Here is a 17,720-nt window from a genome sequence, read left to right on the forward strand (position 1 = left end):
TGCGAGATCAAGTGGCTAGTACATCATCTCAACTGAATGATCAAGCAAGTGCAAGCAATCAAATTCCAATACTCCAACCAACCAATATTGCAAGGGATCATCTATTGGACACTATAATTAGAGATATTTCTAGAGGTGTACAAACAAGATCAAGATTGGCTTCATTTTGTGAGCATTTCTCATTTGTATCATTCATTGAACCAAAGAAGATAGAAAAAGCATTGAGTGATGTTGATTGAGTAAATGTCATGCATGAAGAGTTGAATAACTTTACCAGAAATCAAGTATGGGAATTAGTTGAGAGGCCAAAGGGACACAATGTGATTGGAACCAAATTGGCCTTTCGCAACAAGCAAGATCAAGATGGGATAGTTGTAAGGAACAAAGCAAGATTGGTAGCACAAGGTTACACTTAAGTAGAAGGCTTGACTTTGGTGAAACATATACCCTAGTTGTAAGATTGGAAGCAATTAGGATCTTGTTAGCCTATGCTTGTGCCCACAACATCAAGCTCTATCAAATGGATGTCAAGAGTACATTTCTCAATGGTTACATTAATGAAGAAGTATATGTTGAGCAACCGCCCAGTTTTGAAGATTACAAGAAGCCCAACCATGTATACAAGTTGAAGAAGGCATTGTATGGCTTGAAGCAAGCACCTAGAGTATGGTATAAGAGATTGAGGGACTTTCTCCTCTCTAAAGGGTTCATTATGGGAAAGGTTGACACCACTCTTTTCACCAAAAAGATTGGCAAGAACTTGTTTGTATTGCAAATATATGTGGATGACATCATATTTGGATCAACCAATCAAGACTATTGTGAAGAGTTTGAGAAGATGATGGCTAATGAGTTTGAGATGTCCATGATTGGAGAGTTAAGTTAATTCCTTGGTCTTCAAATCAAGCAATTGAAGGATGGTACATTTGTGAGTCAAGGCAAGTACATCAAAGACATGCTCAAGAAGTTTGGTATGAATGAAGCAAAGCCAATTAGTACATCAATGGGAACAAATGGCAATTTAGATTGTGATGCAGTGGCAACATGGTGGATCAAAAGTTGTATCGCTCTATGATTGGAAGCCTACTCTATGTGACCGCATCAAGACCAGATGTCATGTTTAGTGTATGCATGTGTGCAAGGTTTCAAGCCTCTCCAAGAGAAAGTCATTTGACGGCAACAAAGAGAATATTGAGGTACTTGAACCATACACAAAATGTTGGTTTATGGTATCCCAAAGGTGCAAAGTTTGAGCCAGTTGGTTATTCTGACTCGGATTATGCGGGATGCAAGGTAGAGAGAAAGAGCACATTGGGCATATGTCAACTATTGGGAAGATCACTTATTTCTTGGTCATCAAAGAAGCAAAATAATGTTGCATTATCAACCGCTGAAGCTGAATACATATCCGCCAGTAGTTGTTGTGCACAAATTCTTTGGATGAAGGCCACCTTGAATGACTTTAGAATCAAGTTCAAGAAAGTGCCATTGCTATGTGACAATGAGAGTGCAATCAAGCTAACCAACAATCCGGTTCAACATGCAAGAACAAAGCACATTGATGTCCGCCACCATTTCATTAGAGATCATCAACAAAAAGGGGATATTTCAATTGAGAGTGTGGGCACCGAAGATCAACTTGCCGACATATTCACCAAGCCACTTGATGAGAAGAGGTTTTACAAGCGAAGGAATGAATTGAATATATTGGATTTCTTAAATATGTGTTGATGCACCCCCACTAATATAACATGCCTCTCTTTCGAGCAATCCAAGGTAAAAGTTGATTGTCATGCATACATTCTTTGCTAAGGACATGTTTAGTGCATCTAGTCATTCCTTTCATTTAATAGGTTCATTCATGAAAATCAAATGAATTTGATGCTTGTATGGTACCACTATTGCTTCTATGCTTGACTTGATCTAGTGGTAGCATATGGCATGTTTGTGGCTTGTGAACCTAGTGTTTGATCTAAAAAACGACCTATAAGTGTTTAACTCAATATGGTCAAGATAACCCTTAAAACAAGGTGTGAAGAAGCTTGTCCTTGATCAAACTGAGTTAAATATCTTTGGCAAGTGCTCTAGATTGAACCAAATTTGGAAAAATGATCCTCAACTCATTGGTTGATATTGATAATCTTAACCTATCTAAAATTGAACCTTTGTGGTCATTGATGACAAAGGGGGAGAAGTACAAAGATATAAGTGATAGGGGATAACTTTGACATAGGGGGGAAATGACAAAGGAAAGGGATCAATTAAAATTTGAGCACACAAGTAGGGGAGCAAACTCATGAACTTGGTTGATGCATTTGAATGTGCATTTACATATGCTTGCTTGCATTTGTCAAGTTTAAATTCAATATCCATGCTTGTGTGGTGTATGCTAGTTATAGGTTTGAATGATGAGATGAAGAACTAGCATGCATATGATGATAGCTAGATATGCCTTACTTTTGGTTTCACAAGTGGTTCTAAAACCTTGGTTATAATGTTGATCTCATGAGGTATCTAGTTTATGTTGATTATAAGTGATTCCAAGTGGTATCTATCAAACAATGGTGCTAAGGATGGTATTATTGGTGTGCACTCCGATTGGTATCATGCTTCAAAGGTCCATCTCTTACACCTTAGCATCATTTGGTAGACATTACTCTCCCACAACTTTAATCCATGCATATGTGCAAGCTTCAATCCAAACTCTTAGTACATATGTAGGGGGAGCCAATGCTACCAATTTGGGTTCATGAAACTTGTCCAAATCCTTTACACTAGTAAAAATGCTTGGGCAAGCAACATGGATTCAAATTGAATTTAATTCATATCTTTGTGAAAGGGTTATCATCAATTACCAAAAAGGGGGAGATTGAAAGCTCTAGTTTGGTTTTGGTGAATTGATGAACCCCTAGGTGCTAACCCATTGCTCTAAGTAATCATGAGATAGGGTAACATATTCCAAGTGCTGGAGCAAATGGTGATGATCACGATGATGGTGATGGCCATGGAGATGATCAAATGTTCGCACTTGGAAAAGAAGAAAGAGAAAAATAAAAAGGCTCAAGGCAAAGGTATATTTGATAGGAGCTTTTTGTTTTGGCACTCAAGACACCAAGTGGGTGTGAGTGTGTTTAGGATAGATAGGCATACTATTAAGAGGGGTAAAACTTGACGTGAAATGCGGTTATAAAAGTGCCACTAGATGTTCTAATTCATCGCATTGCATTTAGATTCTAGAGAGTGCTAACACCCTTGAAAATATTTGTGAAAATATGCTAACACATGTGCACAAGGTGATACACTTGGTGGTTAGCACTTTTGAGCAAGGGTGGCAAAGTTGGAGAAGTAGAAGAGCTATCCAGAGGTGACCGGACGCTGCTTTGGCAGAGACTGGACTCTAGCATAGCGTTCGATCAGTGGCGCGCAGAGGAGACATGGTCTCGGTCTAAGACCAGACACTGGTGAAGAGGAAGGACTAGACACGCAAGGCTTGCGTCTGGTCAATGCTGATGAACATTGATGTGGGCTTCGTTGCTGAGCTAGAGAGGACCGGACATTAGGGTGAGTCTGGTCGTGGTTGAACGGACGCTTTAGGTCATCAAAAATCCTCTCTGTATAGTTTCTGGAGTCGATTGGACTCTGTGTTGATGCGAGTCAAGTTAGTGGTGCAGCGCGTTCGGTCACTACGTGGCTGGCTTGGGCGTGGGCGTGATCGGACACTGTGTTGACGTGTCCGGTCTTGGTGCCTTACGTCTGATCTCAACTTGACCGTTGGTGCACTGTTGCTGACCGTTGGAGATCTGCGGTGGACGTTGAACGCGGGGGACACGTGGATGGCTGGCAGCGACCGAACGCTAGGGCTGGTGTGTCCGGTCAGCGTGACCAGTGCATCCGGTCACCCCAAGCTGGGCTCTGTGTTGAGCCCAATGACTCTATTTCGTGGGGCTCCTATTTAAGCCCCATGGCCAACTCTTGCTCGATCTCAATCTTGGCCATTTCTATTGAGAATACATCCTAGTGAGCATAGCCAACACTCTCTAACTCACCTTGCTTGGTTGTGATAATCATCTAGTGAGATTTGAGAGCATCCAAGTGCATTGCTTTAAGTGATTGCATCTAGAGGCACTTGGTGATTGTGTTTCGCTGCGGGATTCGCTTGTTACTCTTGGAGTTTGTCGACTCCTAGACAGCTTGGTATAGCGAGGATCGTCGAGCGGAGGAAGGTGATTGTCTCTGGCTCTGATCGTGGTGATTGTGAAGGGTTCTTGACCTTTCTCCGGTGGAGAACCAAAAGGTACTCTAGTGGATTATTCATAGCTTATGGATCCCCATCTTGTGTTGGTTGTGCGGCACCCGATTGCGGGGTAGGCGTGTGATGCCTATTAGCGCTTGAACCTCTAAGTCGATGAATTGCTACAATGTTGTTGTAGAATTTTTAATAGGTTATTCATCCCTCCCTCTAGCCATCAAAACCTTTCAATAGTTTTCTGGTGTCTATGCTCCGAGGTCGATTTTCTCGTTTTTGCCATGTATCGTGAGCTATAGCTCATGAATTTGGGGCGTTCTCGAGGGTTTGGGAATGACTGGATGCCATATGCATCATTTACACAACCAAGATGTCCTAATGCTAATAGAACATACTTGAAGCCTATTTCTGCTACGAGATAATGAGTTTTTTGTGTTTCCTATGTCCGTCGGCCTCTTGAAATTTCTCATGTTCATGACAAGTTGATTCCATGGCTTTTGGTCATTTCGGTATGTCCTGTCTGGCTCTCTCTATACACTTTGCAGCCTTGGGTAGTTTTAAGCATCGAGCTCTGTATGGCCAATTTTCATGTTTTCCCCACAGCTCACGTATTTAAGGTGTTTTCGAAGGTCTAGGAACAGTAGAGCGCCATAAATTTTGGAGCCACTGTTCAAACAACCAAGATGGCTAATAGCTTAGAACATTTTTCTTGCTAGTTTTGGCTCCCAAATAACAGTTTCTTGGGATGCTTACACCCGTCGGCCGCTCAAAACCTATGTCACCAATCTGTGGAGATTCCGAGCGAGAATTTCTAGGGCTTATGGTTGTTTTGGCACGATCGACAAAGTATTTTAGGCATCCAGTCTCGGGTAGTTTTGCGATGTCGTGCGCTTCGGGGTCATTTTTCTCATTCCTGCCTTGTTTTATAACCTATAGCTCACGGTTTTTGTGCGTTCTCGGGGGTGTAGGAATGGATGGATGCCATATGTGTGTATGCACCATTTACACAGCCAAGATTCCTAAGAGCACCCACAGTGTATGGGTCTATGCCGGTTCGATGCATTTAATGCATCTATGGAACTCGGTCATATACACTGCAGGGTTGTCTCCATGGAGCACCAGCTCCCAGCCATCGAACCCACCCCTTCACATTAAAAAAATATATACATGGTACACTTCCCAACGGCTCCAACTGCCATGAGATTTCAACGGTCTAGTGGAAAGCAGCGGCACTTGACCGTTGCCTTAAAAAAAGCAATGTTTCTTGCTGCTTGCTACAGCACGACGAGTCTTCAAAAGGAGTCCTAGCGCCTGCTTTCTTCCTTCCAACAAGCCTCCCCTGCCTTCCTTCTTGTTCCCAGCAGCCTCCTCCTTTGCTTCCAACAATCTTTTCCTCCCACTTGTTCCCACAGCCTACACAAAAATAAAGTAGCAATATCAAAACAATTCATATGGAGCCCTCAGAGGGAGGTTTTAGTAGATTGCTAGCTACTGACCCCAGAAATCAAAGAGCAGATAACACAAGCTTCCAGCACATGCCAAATTTCGCACCCAACACTTTCAACCACACTTAGTTTCCCACCCCACCAACACCATTCAACCATTCCCATTATCTCCAACATAGTCAACCTACACCTACTCATGCCATGCACAACTTGAATCACTTTGGTGGTGTAGGCAACCTCCAACAGTATGAAATGTGCCTTGTTTTTAATTCGGTAATATCAATATTGGGTTTACCTTGTTTTTATGAAATATGCCGCCTGCTCTCCTTGTGCTAAAAAACTAAAAAAAGGAGACACAAATTTCAGAACTAGCTGTTGGAAAAATAGCTGTTAGAGAACTGACATAAATTTCAGAACTAGCTGATGGAAAAAAAATTAAGAACTAGCTGTTGGAAAAATAGCTGTTAGAGAACTGACATAAATTTTCAAAACTAGCTGTTGGAAAAATAGCTGTTAGAGAACTGACATAAATTTCAGAACTAGCTGTTGGAAAAATAGATGTTGGAGAACTGACATGAAAGTCAGAACTAGCTGTTGGAAAAAAAAATAGCTGTTGGAGAAGCCAACCGCTGGAGAAGCCATCTATAAATACAATGTGCAGGACAGCTACTACACCACTCATTCATCACATATGCTACACTTTCTTCTACTCCATCCAACAAACCAGACCTCTACCAACAAATGGCTGAGGACTCTGAAAATCAGTCCATCTCTAGTGAGTACCTCCAAAATCTCATGATGGAGGAAATCAATGACTCAATGGTGGCTCGTGTTGAGGCAAAGATGCAAGCTCGGATTGAAGCTAAACTTCAAGCTCGGGCAGGTAGCAGCAGCAACTCTCGAAGGTACATTAATAGGGATCATGAAGCCAGCCATGCAAAATTAGTTGTTGAATACTTTGCTGAGAATCCCTTGTACACTGATTACCAATTTCGTAGAAGATTTCGGATGAGAAAGCACATATTTTTGCAAATTGTTGAAGCATTAGAAAATTGGTCCCCGTATTTTCAGTTAAGAAGAGATGCATTCGGTAAGGTGGGTCTTTCACCGCTGCAGAAATGTACAACAGCCCTCCGAATGTTAGCATATGGATCACCGGCAGACCTTATGGATGAATCATTTGGAATTGCTGAAACCACAGCTTTAGAGTGCATAATCAAGTTTGTTCAAGGTATTAGACACATATATGGAGAGAAATATCTTAGAAAACCTAATGATGAGGATATCCAACGGTTACTCCAAGTTGGAGAGGCACGAGGGTTTCCAGGGATGTTGGGAAGTCTGGATTGCATGCATTGGCGATGGGGTAATTGTCCAGTTGCATGGAAGGGATAGTTTACCCGTGGTGACTACAAAGTACCCACTATCATGCTCGAAGCTGTTGCCTCCTATGACCGCTGGATTTGGCATGCCTTTTTTTGGCACACCTGGTTCCAACAATGATCTAAATGTGTTGAACCAATCGTCATTGTTCACACAAGTGCTACAAGGGAGAGCCCCAGAAGTTAAATTTACAATTAATGGTTCCGAGTACAATATGGGTTACTACCTAGCTGATGGAATTTATCCTGAGTGGGCAACATTTGTAAAAACAATTACTTTACCTCTTACTGAAAAGGATAGTCTCTTTGCTCAGCATCAAGAGGGAGCAAGGAAAGATGTGGAGTGTGCTTTTGGGATTCTACAGAAAAGATGGGCCATTATACGTCATCCAGCACGCCTATGGGATAGGCAACAGCTAGAAGATATTATGATGGCATGCATTATTCTACATAATATGATAGTTGAGGATGAGAGGGACTCCTATCAGTTGCATCTAGACACCACATATGAAGAGGGTCGAGCTACCAGACCAATTGAAGGACTTGACCATGGATCAATTCATGGATTTACCAAAATTCTAGAGATCAATATATGATTCATGATAGGGAGACTCATAAACGCTTGCGGGCAGATCTAGTGGAGCATATATGGCAAAAATTTAGTGGTCGGCAAGCTTAGAATTTAACCCATAGGTGTGATGTGTCCGTGTTCATGTCCTTGTAATTTCTGGTTTTTCATTAGTGTTATTGTAGATCTAAATTTATTGCAAGTTGTATCTGTAAGTTGTGTTAGATGAAATTTGTAATGGAATTATCAAAATAATAATATAAGCTATGTATTTGATATTGCCTAGACAAAAGGCCAGATTACATATTACATCTGTATACTGAAACCTGAGCAACCGCTTATGTGAAAACTACCAATCTGAAGCTATGGCCCACTTGTCGGTCACTCTTATTCATACACCCACCCCTTTCTCTAGAACCGGTGGCCGGTACTCGCCGATATTCTCTTCTCCTTGCACTGTTGCACAACCAGGTGGTCCTCAGTACATGCCTCGTGGAGGTGATGTTGAGCCCTAGACAGGGCGGCCATGTCGGAGGTGGCTGCATCCTCGTCACCCGCGGTCGTGGCTGCTGCAAAAGTGTCGTGCACCTCGTGGTGGCACTGTGGAGCACGAGCAGAGAACCTGGAGGTAGGCAACAGACGAAGAGGAATGAGTGGTCTGCATGACGGATACGGAGGCCATTGAACCCGGCGAGCGTGGTGTCTGCGCGAAGGTCCACTCTGCACTTCCAGATGCGGTAAGTGTTGGTGGGCAAGCGGCAATGAAGGATGTGAGACGAGCCTCCCGCACGAGCGGTGGATGGCCTGTAGCTCCGCGGCGTCCCGCAGCACGACACACATGGTGCATGGTGCATGGGGCTATGTGCATAGTCGACGGCGTGCGTCATTGCGTGGCCGCGTGCGGCCTGAGAAGGTGTGGAGGAAAGCCGACGCCAACGGGAGGCGGAAGTGATGCGTGGCGCAGAGCCAGTGCCAAGGTCCACACTGAGCACCGAGAGGACCCATTATGCAGCTGGTGGTGTGGTTAGACACCGGCCTTGGCCACCGGCGAGGACAACATCATGGCGACAGGGAGGAGGGCGGCGACAAGGCGCAATGCAAGTGGCATCGGCCGAGCTGCACGGCCGATCGATGTAGCCTAGCTGCAGGGAGAGCAGCGGTGGCCAGCAGCTCGCATGGGGCTGTTGCGGCTGAGCTATGCTGGACGAGCGCCGAGCGCGCTAGCATCACAGGGCGAGCAGAGCAGGCCGAGCAGCACGGGAGCTGAGTGGCCCTGTAATGGCTGAGCGAGGTTACCACATCATAAAAAACATTTGTCTTCACGCCACATTAGCAACTGATGCCAGCAAGGAGTGCCACGTTAGCAAAACTGGGTATAAAACCACTCTAGGGGTTATGTTTCTGGTTTTTGATAGTTTGGTGTTCAATACATGGTTTTATAGGTGAGGAGATTAAGTAGACAACTAACCAAACTTCTGGGGGTTATTTAGACTTTTTCTTTCTGAATGGCAGCCAATAATTTTGTTAGCATCCACTGTATAAAAGGATTGCCGTTAGTCCGTTACTACTGTTCTAGAGCTAACCTTTTTTTTATTATTAATTTGAAGAAGGCATTGCAGACGCATAGCTAATCTTAAAGAAGCAAAACTTCGCAAACTATACATTCCGTTCACTCTTTTGACTCCGACTAGATAAGGCCATAAGGGAAGGAGGGGACTGAAGCAGACGTCTACCTGGACGCCGACGACGGAGCCGTGGTTCTCGAAGAGCGCGCGCATTTCGTCGGCCGTGGAGTCCCACGGGATGTTCTGCACGACGAGGCGTGTCCTCGGGCCCACTTGCTCGACCGTCTCCGCCTCCGGCGCGTGGGGGGCCGGGGCCGCCGGCGCACTAGCCACCGCGCAGGCAGCGAATGTGGCGCGAGAACTGGCGGGGGCGGCGAAGGAGAGGTGGCGCTTCGGGAAGCGCAGGTGGGGCTGTGGCTGGCACTGGCAGGCGGGGAACCCGGGTAGGACGAGGCGGGCGAGGGGGAGAGCCATGGCGGCGAGCTCGCGACGCAGCGGATGGCCAAGATATCCATCCGTGACGCGGGCTCGTTTGGTTTTATCCGCCACGGCAAAATATCCCAGCTCCCAAGCGAAAACATTCCAGTGTGGTTCACGGCCATCGTCCTCGCCAAGTGTCTGCCCGAGTTGCCGAACGTTTGACAGACTGACAATTGTTTTTGTGCCACGACAAAACTGGAGACTGAATGGACCTTGGGTCTGCATATTACAGGAGCAGAGCAGAGTGACATTTAGAGAGAAACAAATGCGAACCAAAATTCACTGCTCTGCGAGTTAGTATATTTTCACAGGCCAATATGTATTTATTTATGGATAATGACTTGATAGAGTACCAATAATTCTTTTATTTTTCTAGTTCCACAACATAACAGTCTTCAATTCTCCACACTTCATCTACGAGTACCCAGCAGACAATCTCCATGCCTTACTATGATCATGGTGGGGTGCAAATGCAGTTCATATACAACACCATACATATGTACAAGCAGTTTTTCCAAAGAGGAGAGAAGAAAAACAATAGTACACACGCTATATACAATGAGGAGTACTCCTAACATGATGTTGATCAATTCTTTGTGTTAACTCCATTGTCGGACGTTGTACTCTGATCGAGTTCCTTTTCAAGATCCTCGATGACCGGCTCCACAGCAGCATCAATCTCATCACTGACCTTGTCGATCTGTACAAGCGAGGAGAAGCATGAACCTTTATTCCAGGTTAACTTTCACTTCAAATGTTAACACAACATAGTGAAATGTTTCATGCTCGGTTTATGTTACTGTCAAATGATGCAGAAACTATCGTCATATGAAGTTTTGTTAATAAAATCCGACTAAATCACTTCTGGATGCCTTGCGAGTTGCAGACCTATGTTTTCCTCAGTTTCCTTTACAGAAATTGCCATTAACTTATGATACCACCAAAAAGTGTCACTCATGCAGCACCAAGTAAGCAATTTTAAGTGTTGCAAAACATTTCTGTGCAGAGCACCACCAGAATATTGCAAATGATTACTGATCTCAGTTCCTCACAAGAAACAACTAAATTAACCTCCTTCAAAACAAGCCTTTTAAGCCAGGCAGTGACCAGTCTAAGTTGCTAACCAGTCAGACATTGTTTGAGAGTGCTATATGGTCTCCAAAAGAAACTGCCACGACCAGTTCTCAATACACATTGTTACTTGGGCGTACCCAGTGCAGAGAGCTCCCGCTCTGTGCGGGGTCTGGGGAAGGGTGTTAGTGGCAAGCCTTACTCTCGCCTGTGCAATGCGAGGAGACCGTGACTCGAACCCGGGACCTTCCGGTCACAGGTGGTAAGACTCTACCGCTTGCACCAGGCCCGCCCTTCAATACACATTGTTACTTGGCATGCATTAAAATTTCCACTTTTCAAGTGCAACGAAAACAGTTAGCAAATTTTGCTCACCTAAAGAAATTACTAAAATAATCATTTTTGGTTTCAGGAGTTGAGTATACAAAAATATCTACACATACATATATCAGCTAGCAGTATTTTCATAAAGCAAGCAAACTATTTCCTTTTGTTCAATTCCTAATTTGCAATGATACAACTTCTAAAATAAGATTATCTGTCTTGTCCAATGGTAATATGGAAATAAGTATGGCATGACAATATCGAACAACAAGAATACAAGAGAACAAAAGCAAACCTTTTCAGCGACTGCTTCAAACTTCTCTGCATCATCATCCACTACCTCAGCAATGTGCTCAACCTCCTCTACTGCTTTCTGCAGAGACCCATCTTCAGGAAGTTGCTTAGCCACATTCGCAGCTAGCTTCTCTGTTACTTCAGCTATATGCTCCACAACCTCCACAGCATTCTCCACGAACCCCACTGTCTCGCCTGGTCATATAGAAATAAGAATCCCCAAACTTATAACCGAGCTTAATGATATGTAAATACTTAGTACCAATTGATGCGATGATTATATTCAAGTCATTGTGGATTAGAATGTTGTTTCTTCACATTTGACCATATAGAACATTATACATGAGCATGAGACAGGAAAACAAAAACAGTATTAAGTTGATATTATATTCTTATTATGTACCTTCGAGATACCTAACTCTGTTGTAGAATGGCACGACCGTGTACACCACACCTCCAAGAACCCACCGTGCCCTGGGAGGACAAAAATAATAAAAGAAGAGGATCGGTTGCAGTTCACACGAAAAGAATCCAACAACATCACACTTGTTGTTGATGTATAAAATCCCAACTCGTACCAGCTAGGAAGCGTGGAAGAGCCTAGACGCTGACCGCCACTGACGGCGGCGGCTGCCAAATCCGCGGAAACAATATCCGAGTTCTTGAGGATAACCCAGCTGCCCAGAACCACAACCACATGAACAAATCATGCGCTAGCTAGCTGTTTTATCTAGGAACGCGAGGTAATAAAAGGTAGTACGGCGGTTAAAGTAAACGGACATGGAAGGCTAGAGGAAGCAATTACCCCGAGTCGATGTCACTCAAATCGGTAGCATCCACGGTAGGAGGATTCTCCCCCTTGCTGCATCGAGACCAGGAACACCAGAAATCAGAAAACGAAGTCCCGAAACTAGGAAAGGGAAACAGCAAGGGAAGCAAGAAGAGCACTCGCCTCTGGTCTTCCTGCGCAGCAAGAGCGGAGGTGGGACTGATCGGCTGCATGGTGAGAGTCGCCATGGATGGAGCGGAGTGATGGGGATTCGATTTGGGGCAAGCGAAGCCGATGAGGAAAATTTGGGAATGAGAGAGATAAACTGGTGGAATGGCAGGGGATTCAGATCGGAGAGGAGGTTTGTGTGGCCCGTACGCGAACGGAAGGTGTCGTGCTTAACCACCCAACGATCTGAGCCGCTTAAAGTTGATCAGACGGCTCCCGGTAGCTGCGACGTCGCGATTAGTTGAGTTAACTGATCGAAGGTGGGCAAAACAGACAGACGGCAAGAGTATGACGACAACGTAACAACATACGACGGCTTTCTCCTTCCGTCTCAGTCCTCACCGGCGCACAACCGCCGACGCGACGGCGAGACTGTGCTCCCCTGCCGGCGTCGCGGCAACCACCGAGCTAGCGAGGGCTGCGAGTTGGTTTGAACTTTGAACGCCGCCGGCCAATGCAAGAGATTTGATATCGATCCGAGTCTGACCGCGTCAGTTAGTACATCGGTGCATAGAGCAGCACAAGAACAGCAACCGTTGTTGCTCGGCGGCCTCAGCGTCACGCGGGAATTGGTGGCTGCTGCCTGCTGCAGTCGTGCTGAGTTGCCAGGAGGTGAGTTTCATGCTGATCGAGGAGGGCGCCGTTCTTCCTGAGTCTGAAGCCTGTCATGCATGTAGGAGTATCATATATATTTGATCTTGCGCTTATATTGCAACTGGAAGAATTTTTTGAATGCATCGTGATACCTAGTTTGTCATTTTCGTCCATGTTTAATTAGCAAAAGTTAATTTCGAAAACTGGTGTTGGAAGTCGATTGACATTTGGAACAGGCCTACAGGGATAAAAATATGTTCCAGCACATCAACTGTGAATGAACTCTGCATCCATACACATACACTGGCACCGTGGAGGAGTGGATGTACATGTACATCCAGCCTGCCTTTACTAGCTCTTTAGTTTGTGTTCTCTGATTCCCTAAGACATTGTGGGCATGTCCCTCTTTCCAGTTATGGATTGTATTGCGTTAGTCAGTGGCAATGGCAATGCCTTCTTGCCATCACTTCTCCCATGTTATTGCTTCACCAGTTATTTAGTTCAAAGTAGTAGATTGTATCGATGTGAAGTGTGTTTCCTTCTAACCATTCATCAGTAAGACAGTAAGTAGAAACATGTCATTTCCTACTAACTATTTGTCAGATTTCTGGGTACAAACACGAACGAAATTAAAACGTGATAAATTGAGTAATAAGTTAGGCATGCTTTCTTGGTAATTTAGTTCATTTTGAGATCCAGCATCGTCTTAATACTGCGATTGTCTCCACCTGTATAAGATTTATGTTTTGTTGTTGTTGGTCCAACTTTGGGAAAGATTTCGAATGAGAGAACACCAGTGGAAAAACGGTTCACTCAATAGAGCGATGGAATAAACTGGAATAAGACAACAATAACTGACCAGTAATTTGGAACAGCTACTTTGTAATTTTTTTTCAGAAGAAAATATTGAATTCAACAAAGATTGTAAAATTGATTAAATCTCTTGTATGGTAAACATGGTCTAACGTCTACTAATAAGGGAAAAAACCTACATTAATGAACAATGCCATGGCTTCGCCAAAGTCAAGGTCTTCGACTCTTCATAATATTGGGCGCCCTTTTGCTAAACTCTTTCAGTTTGCCAAAACAGTGATCCATCTCTTGTTTTCGTTTATAATAACCGGCTACTGCTAAACTTACAACAGCTATATGTATAGTTGATAACTTGTTTGATGCCTACTTATCCTGCACTAAATTCTGTTGGATTTATTATGGGCTAGGCCCATTTATATATCTAATAAATTATAACTCTATGGCTTGTAATTGTGGGTATTATTATTTGTACCGGATTGGAAGTTAAAAGGACGTTGACTCAACTTAAATGATTGGAATGGATCCGTCTAATTTGAGAAGTTGAGAAACGGACAAGGGCGTGCCACATGCGCGCGCGCGCCGCCGCCGCCGCCGTTGGCCGGGCCGGGCTCGGGGCGTGGCAGGCGGGCGTGGTGTGATGTGTTAATTTTTAGCACCCACTAACTCGACCTGACGCTTGATCTCCCTGAGTCTCTCGATCTTCCCGGCGCATGCCTCCGAGGCTTCTCGGCTTCCCTTGCGATTCTTCCAACTCCAGATAAAAAGAGAGAACATATTCCAGAAATTGGGTTCAGTTGCTCGATAGATTTCCTCATCTCGTAACTCTGCACGCACGGAGGAGCGAGAGGGCAGGTGTCTCCGAAGCCCTTGTCGTTCGGGACCTTGCACGGGGGATCGGCAATTAGGTTTTTGGGGAGCGTCTACGCGACTGCCCAAGAGTCCCTGTCTCCGTACGTCGTCTTCTTCTCGATCACCGGCGTCTCCTTCCTCGAGTACAGCAGCATGTCGACTTCGGAATCGCGGACGGGAGGGTATGATCATTTCATCTTCTCTCAGTTTGTTCCATATGTCCAGAATTGCCGTTTTAAGAGATGTCTTATGTCTGTTTCTGTCAAATATATGCTTTGCGTATGTGCTTTATTGTTACAGTCATGTTGCTTCATATGTAGCCTTATGCTTGTTGCAAATATGAGATGTATATCATGCCAGTTTCTCTCTGTTATGATTTATGAATCATGTTCACATGTTTTTGATTTTCATATGTTTCACATGATACATGATCTAGCATGTATTTTCACCATGGATATAATCGATGTCATGATTTCAATGATTAATATTTCTTTATATGTCATCATCATGCTGTTAAATTATGGAATTAAAATGACATGGAAATTGCCTATTATTCTAACAATCCAAAAACCTAATTTTAGGCATTTTTCTGTTAGAGGTTTTACTGCTGTGTTAAAGCCTGATCCTTTTGATGGTAAAAACTTTTTGGTTTGAAAAGCTAAGATAGAATTGTGGCTCACTGCAATGTCATGTTATCATATCTCTGATGGCAAACCTGCTAACTTGCCTTCTGAGGATGAGGCTAAGTTTAAGGCTGATGACAACCTCTTTCGAGGTGCAGTGATTAGCACACTTGATTCAAAATTCCAGAAAAGCTATATCATTCTTCCTACAGGGAAAGAGCTGTGGGATGCACTTGTGGGAAAGTTTGGAGTTACCGATGCTGGTGGCGAGCTGTATCTCATGGAACAGCTATATGACTACAAGATGGTTGAGAACCGATCTGTAGTGGAACAGGCTCATGAGATTCAGGCACTAGCTAAGGAACTTGAGCTCTTTCCATGTGTCTTACCTGACAAGTTTGTGGCTGGCGGTATAATCGCCAAGTTATCACCTTCTTGAAAGGACTTTGCTACCTCACTCAAACATAAGAGACAGGAGTTCAATGTTGAAGAGCTCATTGGTACTCTTGATGTTGAGGAGAGAGCTAGAGCAAAAGACAATGGAAAGGGTGTTGAGACCTCTACTGCTAATGTGGTACAGAAGAGAAACTCTGGATTCCGCAAGTATAAAAAGAAGAAAAACCAGAACAAGCAAGAGAACACAACAAAGCCTGTTCAAACAGCACAGTTTAAAAAGAAGAACAACAACAAGAGAGATGGAGGCTGCTTTGTTTGTGGCAGTGAACAGCACTGGGCAAGTGAGTGTCCTGAGCGTAAGTTCAAGCAGGAAAAGAAATCAGCAAATGTTGTCACTACTGATACTGGAGAAGGAGCAACTGGGTATGGTAATTCTTTACCATTTATTCTTTCAGTATGTAATTCACCTGAGTGGTGGATGGATAGTGGTACAAATATTCATGTGTGTGCTGATGTTTCTCTGTTTTCTTCCTACCAGGTCGAGAGGTCTAGCACCTTGTTGATGGGAAATGGGTCGCGTGCTCATGTTCTTGGTGTTGGTACGGTCATTCTGAAGTTTACTTCGAGAAAGACGGTGCCATTGAAGAGCGTGCAGCATGTGCCCTCCATCAAGAAAAATCTTGTTAGTGCATCTATGCTATGTCGAGATGGCTACAAAATTGTTCTAGAGTCGAATAAATGTGTTGTGTCGAAACATGGTTCCTTTGTTGGTAAAGTGAAAGGATCAAGATGCCCAAGAGGGAGGTGAATTGGGCTAATTCTAAATTTTCTTGCAATAATCAAATCCTACGGATAGCCCAATTAACCCCTTGTGCCTAGAAAAATGTTTCTATCAAATTAACACACAAAAGACTTGCAACCTATGTTCCAAACTTACTTTAGCATAGCAATTCTACGAATGTAAAGACAAGTATTGAATTGCTCAAAGTAAATACTCAAAGTAAATGCTCAAAGTAAATAGAGAGAGGAACGCGGCGATGTTTTGCCGAGGTATTGGAGAGTCGCCACTCTCCACTAGTCCTCGTTGGAGCACTCGCGCAAGGGTGTAGCTCCCCCTTGATCTGCGCAAGGATCAAGTGCTCTCTACGGGTTGATTCTTCGACACTCCGTAGCGGCGAATCACCCAAAGCCGCTCACAACTTGAGTTGGGTCACCCACAAGCTCCGCTGGGTGATCACCAAGCTCCCAATCACCACCAAGCTGTCTAGGTGATGGCGATCACCAAGAGTAACAAGCACGAACTCTCACTTGACCACGCAAAGCCTAATGAGAAGATGGATGAACACTTGTCTACTCTTGATTCACTAATGAGGTTTCACTCTTGGATTCTCAAATCACAAACACCTCACTAGGACCTTGCTCTTCTTGGCACTCACAAACGTGTTTCTCAGCTATTGGAATGAGCAGAAGTAACTCCACACATGAGTGGAGCTTCTATTTATAAGGCAGCCTGAAAAACAAACCGTTATGAGCTTCTGCGGGATGACCGGATGCTCCGATCGTTTTGACCAGACGCTCCGGTCAGTTCAACCCACGCAACAGTTTTCAAGTGATGACCGAACGCTGTCAGGGTCCGGTCAGTACTGACCGGACGTGTCCGGTCGCTCTTGGATGCTTACTGTAATCGACCGAACGCTGGATACTCAGGGTCCGGTCACCACTGACCGGACGCGTCCGGTCGCACTTTCTCAAGTCTGGACCCTTACTGGAGTCGACCAGACGCTGGCCCTCAGCATCCGGTCACATTGACCTTCCAGCATCTGGTCACACCAGACTTGTTCTCCTCGGTCAAATGAACTGACCGGACCCTGCGGCCAGCGTCCGATTAGTATTTGACCCTCCATTCACTTCCAACTCTCGATCATATGTGAATGAAGTTTGCTCCAAAGGATCTTAGGCATTCATAGGAGCTACCTAGAGCTAGTTTTAACAAGTGTGCACCACACCTAACTCACTAGACTCAACTAGGTCAAGCTACCCGTTCATACCCCCCTTAATAGTACGGCCAAAGGA

The 17,720-nt window shown here is 44.4% G+C and overlaps 3 protein-coding genes across 3 annotated transcripts; 1 reads left to right on the forward strand and 2 right to left on the reverse strand.

The window, feature by feature from the left end:
• Positions 1–5,234: 5,234 nt before the first annotated feature.
• LOC136501460 (nuclear transport factor 2-like) lies at positions 5,235–9,759 on the reverse strand. The gene is made up of 3 exons (XM_066496987.1): positions 9,375–9,759; positions 5,987–6,031; positions 5,235–5,659 (listed from the first exon to the last, which is right to left on the reverse strand). Exons 1-3 carry the CDS (start codon positions 9,678–9,680, stop codon positions 5,492–5,494), a joined length of 519 nt encoding a protein of 172 aa, XP_066353084.1. The 5' UTR covers positions 9,681–9,759; the 3' UTR covers positions 5,235–5,491.
• On the forward strand, positions 6,041–7,669 carry LOC136501908 (protein ALP1-like). Its single transcript, XM_066497428.1, has 2 exons — positions 6,041–7,080; positions 7,181–7,669. Exons 1-2 carry the CDS (start codon positions 6,433–6,435, stop codon positions 7,667–7,669), a joined length of 1,137 nt encoding a protein of 378 aa, XP_066353525.1. The 5' UTR covers positions 6,041–6,432.
• Positions 9,760–9,986: 227 nt separating the features above from the next.
• Positions 9,987–12,498, reverse strand: LOC136501100 (uncharacterized). Its single transcript, XM_066496595.1, has 6 exons — positions 12,328–12,498; positions 12,181–12,237; positions 11,954–12,052; positions 11,779–11,849; positions 11,377–11,570; positions 9,987–10,386 (listed from the first exon to the last, which is right to left on the reverse strand). Exons 1-6 carry the CDS (start codon positions 12,390–12,392, stop codon positions 10,273–10,275), a joined length of 600 nt encoding a protein of 199 aa, XP_066352692.1. The 5' UTR covers positions 12,393–12,498; the 3' UTR covers positions 9,987–10,272.
• Positions 12,499–17,720: the final 5,222 nt, after the last annotated feature.

Source organism: Miscanthus floridulus, chromosome 13 (genome assembly GCF_019320115.1).
Source record: "Miscanthus floridulus cultivar M001 chromosome 13, ASM1932011v1, whole genome shotgun sequence".
Lineage (NCBI taxonomy): Eukaryota > Viridiplantae > Streptophyta > Magnoliopsida > Poales > Poaceae > Miscanthus > Miscanthus floridulus.